The following is a 13,632-nucleotide window of genomic DNA, read 5'->3' as shown; positions in this document are numbered from 1 at the left end:
TTTTAGTAGAGACAGGGTTTCACCACGTTGACTGGTCTGGTCTCGAACTCTTGAGCTCAGGTGATCCACCCCTTTGGCCTCCCAAAGTGCTGGGATTACAGGTGTGAGCACCTGGCCAGAAAGGATTGATTTTAAGATTTGGGCTTGTGTGTGGTGGTCTTGGGAATGGTGCAAGGAAGTGGGGCCTCATTCTAGTTTAGATACTGTTAAACGGAGAAGGAGTAATGCTGTGATTAGGCATTTGCATAAATCTCATTTATGAGGCAGGAGAAACAAAGTGAGGTTAAAGTTGTAATATAAATATAAGCAGTCATTTATATTAGCCAGGATATGGGGATGCTTAGTCATTCTGTGGTTTGCACAATGATCTTGTTTGTTTCTGTGTTCAGACATGGTTATGGATTGGTCTTGATTTTTTTTTCTTTCTTTGTTTTTTGTTTTTTTTGAGACAGGGTCTCACTCTGGTTGCCCAGGCTGGAGTGCAGTGGCGTAATCTCAGCTCACTGCAGCCTCAACCTCCCAGGCTTAGGTGATTCTCCCAGCTCAGCCTCTCAAGTAGCTGGGATTATAGGCGCACGCCCCCACGCCCAGCTAATTTTTTGTATTTTTAGTAGAGATGAGGTTTCCCTGTGTTGCCCAGGCTATTGATTTTTTTCTGATCCTTTACTGTTGCAGTGTGGCCTTGTCCAGGTTGGTGCTCTGTAAAATTATGTGTAGTTGAACTCCATGGCCTCACTGTTTGTGCCAGGCCAACTCCCAGCTGTTAGGGGCTGTTTTGCTCTTTCTTCCCTGGAAAACTACCCGGCCCCTTGTTGGTTTCCTGGCCTTCTCTCTCACCGCTTCTAGAGTCATTTTCCTTTTTTATACAGAGGTCACAGTGACATTCTTACCTTGTTTTCATTGAAGAATAACATACATCCAGTGACAGGCCTGAGTCTGATTCTCTACGTATCTGTACACACATGTGGCTGTCACCTAGAGGAAGATCGTGGGAGCTCCTCCCTGTTGCTCCTTCTGGGGTGATGCCCTCCCAAAAGTAACTTGTGTTCTGATTTCTGGCACCACTGGTTAGTTTTGTCTGTTCTGGAACTTCATATAAATTGAGTTACACAGTCTGTTTTGTTTTGTTTAAGGCTTTCTAAACTCAACACCAAGTTTTTTCTTTTTTAAAAATAAAATGAGATGGGGTCTCACTATGTTGCCCAGGCTGGTCTCAAACCCCTGGGTTCAAGTGATCCTCCCACTTTGGTCTCTCAAAGTGCTGGGTTTACAGGTGTGAGCCACTGTGCCTGGCCCCAACACAAAGTTTTTGAGATATGTTGCTGCATATATCAGGTGTTGGATCTTTTCCATTGCTGTGTAATATTCCATTGGCCGAATCAACCACTCTCTTTTGCCATTCACTTCTTTTTCTTTTTCCTTTTTTAAAATCAAATATCCTACTCTCAGATCCACTTACTTTTTTTAATTTTTTTTTTTTGAGACAGGGTCTCACTCTGTTGCCCAGGTTGGAGTGCAGTGGCACGGTCTCAGCTCACTGCAACCTCCACCTCCTAGGCTCAAGTGATTCTCCTGCCTCACCCTCCCGCGTAGCTGGGACAGCAGGTACATGCCACTGCACCTGGCTAATTTTTTTTTTTTTTTCTTTATAGAGATGGGGTTTTGCCATGTTGCCCAGGCTGGTCTCAAACTCCTGATCTCAAGTGATCCACCCGCCTCGGCCTCCCCAAGTGCTGTGATTACAGGCATGAGCCACTGCACCTGGCCTCCATTTACTTCTTGATGGCTAGCTGCACTATTTCTCACGTTGATCATATTAAGAAGCAAATCTATCACGTCCTCCAGCTCATTTAGACCCTCTTAAAGATTCTCTACTATTCTCATAATTAATCCACATCTCTTGTCAGGGCCTCTAATGCCCTGAGGGTCTTGGCCTCTGCCTGACTCTTTCATCTCAGTTCCTGCCCTTCTCCTATGGCCTTCTGAGCTCAGGAGCACCGCTCTCCTTTCCGTGTTTGAATGGTCCGTCCTACCTCCCACCTCCAGGTGTTCCCACGTGCTGGTCCCTCTGCTTGTAAAGGACTGTGTCCCTCTCTTGACCTGCTCTAGCTGGCTAAATCCTGCATGCCCTTGAGGTTGCATCTCAGATAATCTCAAGGAAGCCCTCACCGACCAGGACCCACTCCTAGACTCCACATCTCCTTGTATCACTACACTTTTTCCTTCAGTGTCTTAGTCTCTGTGGTAAACAACAATTTGTACAATTATTTGATTAGTATCTGTCTCCCCCATCAGAGGGTGAGCTCTGCCAGGACAGGCACTGGTTCTGTCTTCATCTCCAGCATTACCCAGGCCAAAGCCGAGCACACTGTAGATGCTCATTTAACAGTTCATAAACACTGAATGTCAGTAGCCCCAGCCTCTCTTTAAGCCCCACTACTCCCCCACTCCAAACACACACAGACTTTCTCCCGCGAGCTGTCAGGGAACCTCAGCTCCCACCCTTTCCCTCCTTGGCAACTTCACAGGGCAGGGACCGCTCTCCCTGTGGATGACGCGCCTAGGGGCGGGGCCCCGCCCCACAGCCGACGCTGAGTTGGCCCGGTTGGGCAAGGCTGGGGTTGCCTGGGGCGAGGTTACTCATCTTGGGCTCAGGTAAGAGGGCCCGGGCTGGGAGGCGGCACACCCAGGGGGGACGCCAAGGGAGCAGGACGGAGCCATGGACCCCGCCAGGAAAGCAGGTGCCCAGGCCATGATCTGGAACGCAGGCTGGCTGCTGCTGCTGCTGCTGCTTTGCAGAGGTGGGTCTGCTGCCCGGAGAGGTGGAAGGGGTAGAATGGGGGCTCCTAGGGAAGAGGCTCCTCTGGCCCCCTACAGAGAAGGCTGTGGGAAGGATCCCCGCATAAGCAGAGGGCACTGTAGGCAAAGTTCCCCATCCTGAGCAGAGGAGGCAGTGGGAAGCGTCCTCCACCGTGGGCAGTAGGAAGGGTTCCCCACCACGGACAGGGGGAACTGTGGGCAAAATTTCCCATCCTGAAGCTGTGGAAAGAAGTACCCTGCTCCTAGGCCGGGCGCAGTGGCTCATGCCTGTAATCCCAGCACTTTGGGAGGCGAGGCGGGCGGATCATGAGGTCAAGCGACCGAGACCAGCCTGGTCAACATGTTGAAACCCCGTCTGTACTAAAAATACAAAAATTAGCTGGGCGTGGTGGCGCGCGCCTGTAGTCCTGGCTACTCGGGAGGCTGAGGCAGGAGAATCGCTTGAATCCGGGAGGCGGAGGTTGCAGTGAGCCGAGATTGTGCCACTGCACTCTAGCCTGGTGACATAGCGAGACTCCGTCTCAAACAAACAAACAAAAAGTCCCCTGTCCTGGGCAGAGAAGCTGTGGGCAGAGTTCTCTCATTTGAGCAGAAGGGGGCTGTGGGAAGGGATCCCTCACTGAGCATAGTCTAGCACAGTCTACTGTGGGAGAAGTTCTCTCCTTCTGAGCAGAAAACTATGAGGAGGTATCTCTCCTACCCCGGGATGAGGGGCTCCATGGCGGGGATCGCCTACAGTGGGCATACGGGGCTGTGGGAAGGACACGCCCACGGTTGGCATAGTGGGTGTGAAGGAAAAGGGTCCAGTGATTCCCGTGCTTCCAGATTTGTGGAAAGCTTTTCCCTACTCCTGCCCTGGAAAAGTGTGTGCAATAGGACTGTCTCATCCCGGGACAGAGGGCCATGGGAAGGACTATTTCTCTCTTGGGGGAGGACGATTTAGCAAGGAGGGCTCAGGTCTACTCGGCTCCGCTCCCCCAGGAGCGCAGGCCCTGGAGTGCTACAGCTGCGTGCAAAAAGCAGATGACGGATGCTCCCCACACAAGATGAAGACGGTGAAGTGCGCGCCGGGCGTAGACGTCTGCACCGAGGCAGTCGGGGCGGTGGAGACCAGTGAGTGGGGACCCCCGGGCCACGCACACCAATGGAGGATCCTCCGGCCCAGCCCAGCCTCCTTATAGTCGTTTCTGGATTGGCCACGCCCCTTTAACGCGACCCCACCCCTCCCTTTCAGCCTATCCAGGACCCTACGACACAGCTTCGCCCCTCCTCCCAGGCCAGGGCTTCTCTATTAACGATTACAAGGGCGAGGAGCAGAGAATTGAGAACTGGGTGGGGCGGACTGGGAGAGCTCAGGTTTGGAACGAGGTCACGTCCTATGCATCTTTTCTGCTCCACCACTGAGACCTCCCCATCCCTGTCAACCGGGATGTCTCCTCCGACTCACCTCTTTGAGGTTCAGCCCCCGTTCCATGACCCCGCTCCTGCCTCCTTCGGTCGTTCTTTCCGCTCTGAGCGGCTCTTTGGGGGCGCCAATCTGCCAATTCCGGCCTGTCAGTCCTCTGGTGTTGGCCTATTTGAGGCCCCGCCCCTCCCAGACCTTACCCAACTCTGGGCTACGCTCCATCTGAGACCACGCCCACAGCTAATCCCGCCCCTGTCCCTTTGCCCAGTCCACGGACAATTCTCGATGGGAGTGCGGGGTTGCGGTTCGGGACTCCCCGGCAAGAATGACCGCGGCCTGGATCTTCACGGGCTTCTGGCGTTCATCCAGCTGCAGCAATGCGCTCAGGACCGCTGCAACGCCAAGCTCAACCTCACCTCGCGGGCGCTCGACCCGGCAGGTCCGTGGGGGCGGGGCCGTAGCTGTGGGGGCGGAGCTACATTCGGGCCCGCCAAGATGGAGGCGGAGCCGGGAGTACTCGGCCTGGGCTGGGTGTGGGGGTTATACTCTAGGGCGGGGCCAAGAGGCAGCAGGCGGGACTTTCTGGCTGTAGGCACCAGGAGGTTGCGCGCTGGGGCGGGGCTATTAGTAGGCGGGGTTATTGACTGTGTGTGGGGGGGTGTCACGCCTTAGGGGCGGGGCTAGAAGACGCGCTGCGGTTCCCGAACCCTTTCGACGCCTTTTCTTCCTCTGGGCCCCCCTCGCAGGTAATGAGAGTGCATACCCGCCCAACGGCGTGGAGTGCTACAGCTGTGTGGGCCTGAGCCGCGAGGCGTGCCAGGGTACATCGCCGCCGGTCGTCAGCTGCTACAACGCCAGCGATCATGTCTACAATGGCTGCTTCGACGGCAACGTGACCTTGACGGCAGGTGAGGGAGCCCTGGAGCACGGGACCTACAGGAGTTGTGGTAGCACTTCTGAATCACCCTGGGCAGTAGGGAGCCCTTTACCCAAAGCGTTTCCTTCACCTGCGATGCATTCTGGGAACCGTGGGGCCTAAATGCTTGTATCGTAGGGCATCATGGAAAATGCAGTCCCTTCCCCCAACGTATTAATAGTGTGGGGACAGTGATGGTTTGTCCAAGAGTGTTTTGGAGGGAAATACATTTCCATAGAGGGCTGCCAGGTACTTCAGAGGTATTTAAGCCTCCAAGCTTCTGCCCAGGCACTGCGGAGAATCTCTAGTTTCTTAGCCCTTAAAACTCAAGGGGTCCCCGCCTGTCCCAGAGTATTGAGAGATGTAACCATGGAAAATGAAGTTCTTCAAACCCCATTCCCTTGCCAGCTATGCTTAAAAAGATGTAGTTCTTTTTAATTTTATTATTACTAATTTTTTTAAAAGACAGGGTCTTGATCTATCGCCTAGACTGGAGTGCAGTGGAGCAATCATAGCTCATTGCAGTGGCGCAGTCATAGCTCACTGCAGCCTCTACCTCTTGGGCTCAAGCAGTCCTCCTGCCTCAGCCTCCCAAGTAGCTGGGACTACAAGGGTACACCGCCACGACTGGTTACTTTTATTTTTGGTAACAGTGGAGTCTGTCCTTGTTGCCCAGGCTGGTATTGAACTCCTGGGCTAAGCGATCCCCCTGCCTAGGTCTCCCAGAGTGCTGGGATTACAGGCGTGAACCACTGAGCCTGGTGGGGAGAATGTAGCTCTGACTCTAAGACTAAATTCTGTTGGGGAAGTAAAAGCTGGGGTGAAGGCTAGGGGGATAATGGCCGGAGGGTTGTAAAGGAAGTTTGTTCTGCCCTGTGGTCTTGTGAGAGGTCTTGTATCTCAGTCTAAACCTTTGTTGTAAGCACTATTTTTATTTCAGCCTACACACATTTCCATTCAAAGCACAATGGAAAATGTTAATCCACCATGTGCCAAAGACAGTGAGTCTGTCTGTTTCTCATAGTAGCACCTGAGTTTAGATTTTGGGATTAATGGATGCAGAGACCTTCTGTCTCATTTTGAGGGGTTCTCTGTTTTTTTTTTTTTTTTCAAGACAGAGTCTCACTCTGTTGCCCAGTGATCCCCCTGCCTCTGCTTCCCAAAGTGCTGGGACTACAGGCGTGAGCCACCACGCCCAGTGGGGTTCTCTGTTCTTGCCTGATGCCTCTAAGTTTCATTCTGGCTGTGTCAACCTCTTTCCCTCCAGCCACTGACCTATCTGTGTCTCCTTCCTGTAGCTAATGTGACTGTGTCCTTGCCCGTCCGGGGCTGTGTCCAGGATGAATTCTGCACTCGGGATGGAGTAACAGGCCCAGGGTTCACGCTCAGTGGCTCCTGTTGCCAGGGGTCCCGCTGTAACTCTGACCTCCGCAACAAGACCTACTTCTCCCCTCGAATCCCACCCCTTGTCCGGCTGCCCCCTCCAGAGCCCACGACTGTGGCCTCAACCATATCTGTGGCCTCAACCACGTCTGTCACCACCTCTACCTCGGCCCCAGTGAGACCCACATCCACCACCAAACCCATGCCAGCCCCAACCAGTCAGACTTCGAGACAGGGAGCAGAACACGAGGCCTCCCAGGATGAGGAGCCCAGGTTGACTGGAGGCGCCGCTGGCCACCAGGACCGCAGCAATTCGGGGCAGTATCCTGCAAAAGGGGGGCCCCAGCAGCCCCATAATAGAGGTGGTGTGGCTCCCACGGCTGGATTGGCAGCCCTTCTGTTGGCCGTGGCTGCTGGTGTCCTGCTGTGAGCTTCTCCACCTGGAAATTTCCCTCTCACATACTTCTCTGGCCCTAGGTACTCCCTCTTCCCATCACTTCCTGTTCCCACCACTGGACTGGGCTGGCCCAGGCCCTGTTTTTCCAACATTCCCCAGTATCCCCAGCTTCTGCTGCGCTGGTTTGCGGCTTCGGGAAATAAAATACTGTTGTATATATCCTGCCAGGGGTGTTCTAGCTTTTTGAGGACAGTACCTGTATTCTTCTCATCCTTGTCTCTCCGCTTGTCCTCTTGTGATGTTAGGACAGAGTGAGAGAAGTCTGCTGTCACAGGGAAGGTAAGAGAGAGGATGCTAAGTTTCCTACTCACTTTCTTCTGGCCAGCCTGGACTTTGGAGTGTGGGGTGGGTGGGACAATGGCTCCCCACTCTAAGCACTGCCTCCCCTACTCCCCCCATCTTTGGGGAATCGGTTCCCCATCTGTCTTCCTTACTAGACTGTGAGCTCCTCGAGGGCAGGGACCGTGCCTTATGCCTGTGTGTGATCAGTTTCTGGCACACAGATGCCTCAATAAAGATTTAATGACTTTGTATAGTGCTTTAAAGGAGTCGCTTCCACCTTGTTTCTCGCAATAACCACTCTAGCTGAGCTTGGGTGGGCATGATAAAGCCTTTAACAGGAGAGAGATCGGACATAGAGCCAGGGGAAGTTGCGGTTGAACTTTCATCTCCTGGGGTCTAGCCCGCATTTGGGTGTTCCCACTGGTGAAGGGGAAACTGGGCGAAACCATTAGGCGGCATGGAGGGGTGAATGGGGCTTTTAGCAATGCCAGGGAACAGACGGCTTTGTCTAATGAGTTTGTGTGCCCTCCCTAGGCTCCACCCATCTTGCCATCCAGCCAGCCGTCTGCATTTTTTTAGAGATGGGGTCTGTGTCACCCAAATTGGACTTCAGTGGCCCAATCATACCTCACTGCAACTTCCAACTCCTGCCTCAGGCTCCCAAGTAGCTGGGACTATAGGCTCAGCCCATCACACTTGGCTAATTTTATTTTTTATAGAAATGAGGTCTTGCTATGATGCCCAGTCCTCCTGCCTTGGCCTCCCAAAGTGTTGGGATTACAGGCAGGAGCCAATGCACCCGGCTTCATCTGGTTTACTAAGAGTCATTAAGGCTGGGCACAGTGGTTCATGCCTGTAATCCCAGCACTTTGGGAGGCCGAGGCAGCCGGATCACCTGAGGTCCGGAGTTGGAGACCAGCCTGACCAACATGGAGAAACCCCGTCTCTACTAAAAATACAAACTTAGCTGGGCATGGTGGCACATGCCTGTAATCCCAGCTACTCGGGAGGCTGAGGCAGGAGAATCACTTGAACCCAGGAGGCACAGGTTATGGTGAGCTGAGATTACGCCACTGCACTCCAGCCTGGGCAAAAAGAGTGAAACTCCGTCTCAAAAAAAAAAGAGAAAAAAGTAATTAACTGGGCTCACCTACTGTATCCCATTTGTCTGTAGGGCCCGAGGGTGCTGCTGTTGGTCTTTGCTTGGTGCTGGGGACTTGGGGATTTAGCCCCACCTCCATCTCCTTCCCATCAGGTGAAGGCCTGGCCCTGGAGGCACTGGAGGGGAAAAGCCTGGCTTGAGAATGAGAGAGTTCCTGGTAGGCTTTGCGACTGCTTGATGGGAGGAGGATCAGATGTGGGGAATAGTGAGATCATAACAGTATATCGCCAATATTACTATTGATAGCCAATATTACTATTAATAATAGGGAGTAGTGTGAGGTAACAACAAAACAATAGCAAATAATGAGTATAGCAACAAAATAGAACATCAATAAGAGTATGAGCTCTTATTCTGAAACACATACATTGTAATACATGTATAGAGGGAAACGTCAGTGATGGTAAATGTAGTGTTGGGATTATTAGTATTTTTTTTTTTTTTGAAATGGAGTTTCGCTCTTGATGCCCAGGCTGGAGTGCCATGGCATGATCTCGGCTCACCACAACCTCCGCCTCCCAGGTTCAAGCCATTCTCCTGCCTCAGCCTCCCGAGTAGCTGGGATTACAAGCATGCGCCACCACGCCTGGCTAATTTTGTATTTTTAGTAGAGATGAGGTTTCTCCATGTGGTCAGGCTGGTCTCAAACTCCTGACCTCAGGTGATCCACCCACCTCGAACTCCCAAAGTGCTGGGATTACAGGTGTGAGTCACCATGCCTGGCAGTGATTTTTAAATTTTAATTTAACTTTTATTTGTATTGTAGAGATTGATGTCTCACTATGTTACCCAGGCTGGTCTCGAACTCCTGGGCTCAGATGATCCTTCTGCCTCTGCCTCCCGGGTGCTGGGATTACAGATGTGAGGTCCCGTGCCCGGCTGTGTTAGTGATTAAAGACAGCCTTACTAGATGCCCAGTCTGCGCTATCAGTGTGCAGCCATCATCTCATTGCCTTTTCCACACAGTTTCAGATGGGATGATTGGGGAAACTGAAGCTCAGAATGGTGAAGTAATTAACCCACAGCAAATAATACATTTATTATGTGGCAGGTACTTGTTTTAAGTGCTGTGCTTGGATGAATATATTTAATCTACAAAACCATCCTGTGAAGTAAGTGTTAATCATCTGCATTTTACAAGATGGGTAAATCAGGGCTAGAGAGGTTGAGAAAGTTGCCCTAGGTCACCCAGCTATTAAGCAGTAGAGCTCAACTTCCAATGTGGGCCGGTCAGCTTTATAGAGTGCACCAACACTGCCATGACGTTTCCCTTAGCTTGACTAAACTTTAGACAGGCTTCCTCCTGCCTCTAGGCCCTCAGAATTCAGAGGATCTAACCACAGAGGCCCTTACCTCCCTTTTCTTAGAAAACCTGTCATTGTAGGTTGTTTCTTTGTCCATTTAAGATGGATATAAATCTCTTTAAAAGTCTTGGCCAGGCGCGGTGGCTCATGCTTATAATTCCAGCACTTTGGGAGGCTCAGGTGGGTGGATCACGAGGTCAGGAGTTCAAGACCAGCCGGACCAATATGGTGAAACCCCATCTCTACTAAAAATACAAAAATTAGCCAGATGTGGTGGCAAGTGCCTGTAATCCCAGCTACTCAGGAGGCTGAGGCAGGAGAATCGCTTGAACCTGGGAGGCGGAGGTTGCAGCGAGCCAAGATTGCACCATTGCACTTCCAGCCTGGGTGACGAAATGAGACTCCATCTCAAAAAATAAAATAAAGTAAAAAGTCTCTTGCCAATTTATAGCCCAGGAAATGGGCTCTCACTATGTTGCCCAGGCTGGTCTTGAACTCCTGGGGTCAAGTGATCTTCCTGCCTTGGCCTCTCAAAATGCTGGGATTACAGGTGTGAGTGACCAGGACCCAGGGAACTATCTCTTTGAAATGTGAACATAAAAGGAGATACTACTCCTATCTCCCCAAGGAACGTGAGAGCTTAACTTTGGTAGATGACTCAGCTCTCAGTTGTAAAAGTACCTCCTGTCATGAAGACAGAAGAAAGCTGCCTTCTTCTCCGGATAAAGCCGATTAAAAACGCGAATGACCAACAATCTTCCATTCATCCCAGCTCTTAAAATCTCTACCACTCGGCTGGGCACGATGGCTCACGCCTGTAATCCCAGCACTTTGGAAGGCTGAGGTGGGTGGATCCCTTGAGTACGGGAATTCGAAACCATCCTGGGCAACCTCGTCTCTACAAAAAATACACTAAAAATTAGCTGGGCGTGGGGGTGCGTGCCTGTAGTCCCAGCTACTTGGGGGTGCTGAGGTGGGACGATCGCTTTAGCCCTGGAGTCCGAGGTTGCAGTGAACCATGATGGTGTCACTGCACTCCAGCCTGGGTGACAGAGCGAGACGCTGTCTCAAAAAAAAAAAAAAAAAAGAAATCTGGCTTCTAATGTTCTTTTTTTTTTTTTTTTTTGAGACGGCGTCTCGCTTTGTTGGCCAGGCTGGAGTGCAGTGGCGTGATTTTGGTTCACTGCAACTTCTGCCTCCTGGGTTCAAGCAATTCTCCTGCCTCAGCCTCTCGAGTAGCTGGGACTACAGGTGCACACCACCACGCCCAGCTAATTTTTGTATTTTTAGTAGAGATGGGGATTCACTATGTTGGCTGGGCTGGTAATCTATTTACTTAGTGGATCCATCCCCCTGAAAGTAACCAATATTTTGCAGCTGTCACTGTCCACCCTTTCCATCTTCTTGGGAGGATGACCTCCTTACCTGTCTTGGCCTCTGAAACCCATTATGGGCCCTAAGACTCCCGCTCCCCCACCGCAACCCCTCCAATCTCCTTCCAGACAGCTACTTGCTTCTGTTGAGGAAGAGAAGAGAAATAAAGAGCTTAATGTGTTTAAAATATAATCAATTATTGTTTTGCTTATCTAGTTTCTACTTCTAAGTACCTAGCTCTGCTTTCTGTTAAAACTGCCAGATTCTGGCCAGGTGTGGTGGCTCATATCCATAATCCCAGCACTTTGTGAGGCCGAGGTGGGTGGATCTCTTGAGGTCAGGAGTTCGAGACCTGCCTGGCTAAGATGGCAAAACCCCGTCTCTGCTAAAAATACACCAAAATTGGCTGGGTGTGGTGGCTCACGCCTGTAATCCCAGCACTTTGGGAGGCCAAGGCCAAGGCGGGCGGATCACCTGAGGTCAGGAGTTCGAGACCAGTCTGGCCAATATGGCGAAACCCCGTCTCTACTAAAAATACAAAAATTAGCCGGGTGTGGTGGTGCACTTCTGTAGTCCCAGTTACTCGGGAGGCTGAGGCAGAAGAATCGCTTGAATCTGGGAGGCGGAGGTTGCAGTGAGCCGAGATCATGCCACTACACTCCAACCTAGGTGACAGAGTGAGACTCCAACTCAAAAAAAAAAAAAAAAAAAAAAAAAAATTCAGCCAGGCATGGTGGCGCACACCTGTAATCCCAGCTACTTGGGAGGCTGAGGCAGGAGAATCGCTTGAACCTGAGAGGCGGAGGCTGCAGTGAGCTGTGATTGTGCCACTGCACTCCAGCCTGGACGACAGAGTGAAACTCTCTCTCTCTCTCTCTCTCTCTCTCTCTCTCTCTCTCTCTCACACACACACACACACACACACACACACAGAGTCAGATTCTGTATAACTTATTAGGCTGGACATGGCTTTAAAGTGTTTTTAATGACAGAGCTCACCAAAACAGAAGTGACAGAAAGAAGAAAAAGGAGGAGGAGAAAGAAAGGGAAGAGACAGTGAGAGGATTTAGCCGTATGAAAAGTCACAGAGGGGGAAAGTTACAAAATCTCTTTCCTGTATTTTTTCCAAGGTTTGATGTCTGAGGTCTATGTGTGAGAAATGGATTTCAGCCTCAGGTAGGGCTTGCTAGGGGACAAGGCAGGTGTGACAAGGGGTAGGGTGGATCTGCCTGAACTGGCCTTGCTGGTTTCTCTTCTTCCTGGGTTTGTGTGTTTTTAACGAAGGGCTTGTTTAATTTTAATTACATAAGCAAGACATGACTATCTTCTTGCTGTCAAACATTAAAAAAATACAGAGACAGCGAGAGAGAGAGAGAGAGAGAGAGAGAGAGATCAAAAAGCCCTTTTGAGAAATGGTTGGTCAATCAGTTGCAGGGTAGGGAAATTGGGGTGCAATTTGGAAACGTCTCTCTAAATGACAAAGGCAGATCGCTTCTGACTTGGCAGGTTTTTCTCTCAGGAATTTGTCTTACACGTAGACATGGACGCCTGTGGCCGATGTCAGGTCTGCCCAAGGATGTTAATTGCAGTAGTGTTTGGAATAACAAAACATTAGGAATAACCTAAATGTTTACCAAGGGGGAACTGGTTATGCTTATGATGGTGCGCTCACATAGTTTGGTGCTTTATGGGCATTATAAAAATAAAACTAGCTGGGCGCAGTGGTTCACGCTTGTAATCCCAGCACTTTGGGAGGCCAGAGAGTGAGACTCTGTCTCAAAAATAATTAAATAATAAAAAAAATGCGGTTGCTAGAAAAAAAAAAATTTCTTTTTGAGGCAGGTTCTTGTTCTGTCACCTAGGCTGGAGTACACTGGTGCAATCACAGCTCACTGCAGCCTCCACCTCCTGGGCTCAAGCAATCCTCCCACCCCAGCCTCCTGAGTAGCTGGGACTACAGGCATTGTTCCACCATACCTGGCTAATTTTTGTATTTTTTTTTTTTTTGTAGAGATGAGGTTTTGCTATGTTGCCCAGGCTGGTCTCAAGCTTCCAAGCTCAAATGATTCTCCCACCTTGGCCTCCCAAAGTGCTGGGATTACAATCATGCACCACTGTGTCTGGTCAGAAAATTTAGTTTTAAAATTTATTCATTTTTCTTTTGAGATGGGGTCTTGCTTTGTCACCCAGGCTGGAGAGCAGTGGTGCGATCATGGCTCATGGTAACCTTGAACTCCTGGGCTCAAGAGATCCTCTTGTCTCAGGCTTCTGAGTAGATGAGACTACAGGTGTGCACCACTGTGCCCAGATAATTTTTAAAAGTTTTTTTTGTAGAGATGGAATCTCACTATGTTGCTCAGGCTGGTCTTGAACTCCTGGCCTCAAGCAGTTCTCCCTCCTTGGCCTCTGAAAGTTCTGGTATTCCAGGCATGAGTTACTGCACCTAGCCAACCATTGTTTTAAGTCACTGAATTCCGGAGCTGTTTGTCACTGCAGCATAACTTAGCCAATCCTGACTGATATGTTCCC

General features: G+C 50.6%; 1 protein-coding gene across 2 annotated transcripts; it reads left to right on the top strand.

Annotated features, from left to right (window-relative positions):
• Window positions 1-2,418: 2,418 nt before the first annotated feature.
• Window positions 2,419-7,526, top strand: LYPD3 (LY6/PLAUR domain containing 3). 2 transcript variants are annotated; one of them, XM_077983174.1, is made up of 6 exons: window positions 2,705-2,790; window positions 2,943-2,953; window positions 3,805-3,933; window positions 4,494-4,664; window positions 4,972-5,133; window positions 6,440-7,526. In XM_077983174.1, the coding sequence occupies exons 1-6, from the start codon at window positions 2,720-2,722 to the stop codon at window positions 6,952-6,954; spliced, it is 1,059 nt and encodes a 352-aa protein (XP_077839300.1). In that variant the 5' UTR covers window positions 2,705-2,719; the 3' UTR covers window positions 6,955-7,526. The 2 variants fall into 2 exon arrangements, with proteins under 2 accessions (XP_001102229.2, XP_077839300.1); XM_001102229.5 differs by lacking the exon at window positions 2,943-2,953 and having other exon boundaries at window positions 2,419-2,801; window positions 3,802-3,933.
• The last annotated feature ends 6,106 nt before the right edge of the window (window positions 7,527-13,632 follow it).

The sequence above is a fragment of the Macaca mulatta genome, chromosome 19 (assembly GCF_049350105.2).
Source record: "Macaca mulatta isolate MMU2019108-1 chromosome 19, T2T-MMU8v2.0, whole genome shotgun sequence".
In the NCBI taxonomy this organism is placed as follows: Eukaryota; Metazoa; Chordata; class Mammalia; order Primates; family Cercopithecidae; genus Macaca; species Macaca mulatta.
This window is presented reverse-complemented; position numbering and strand designations above follow the sequence as displayed.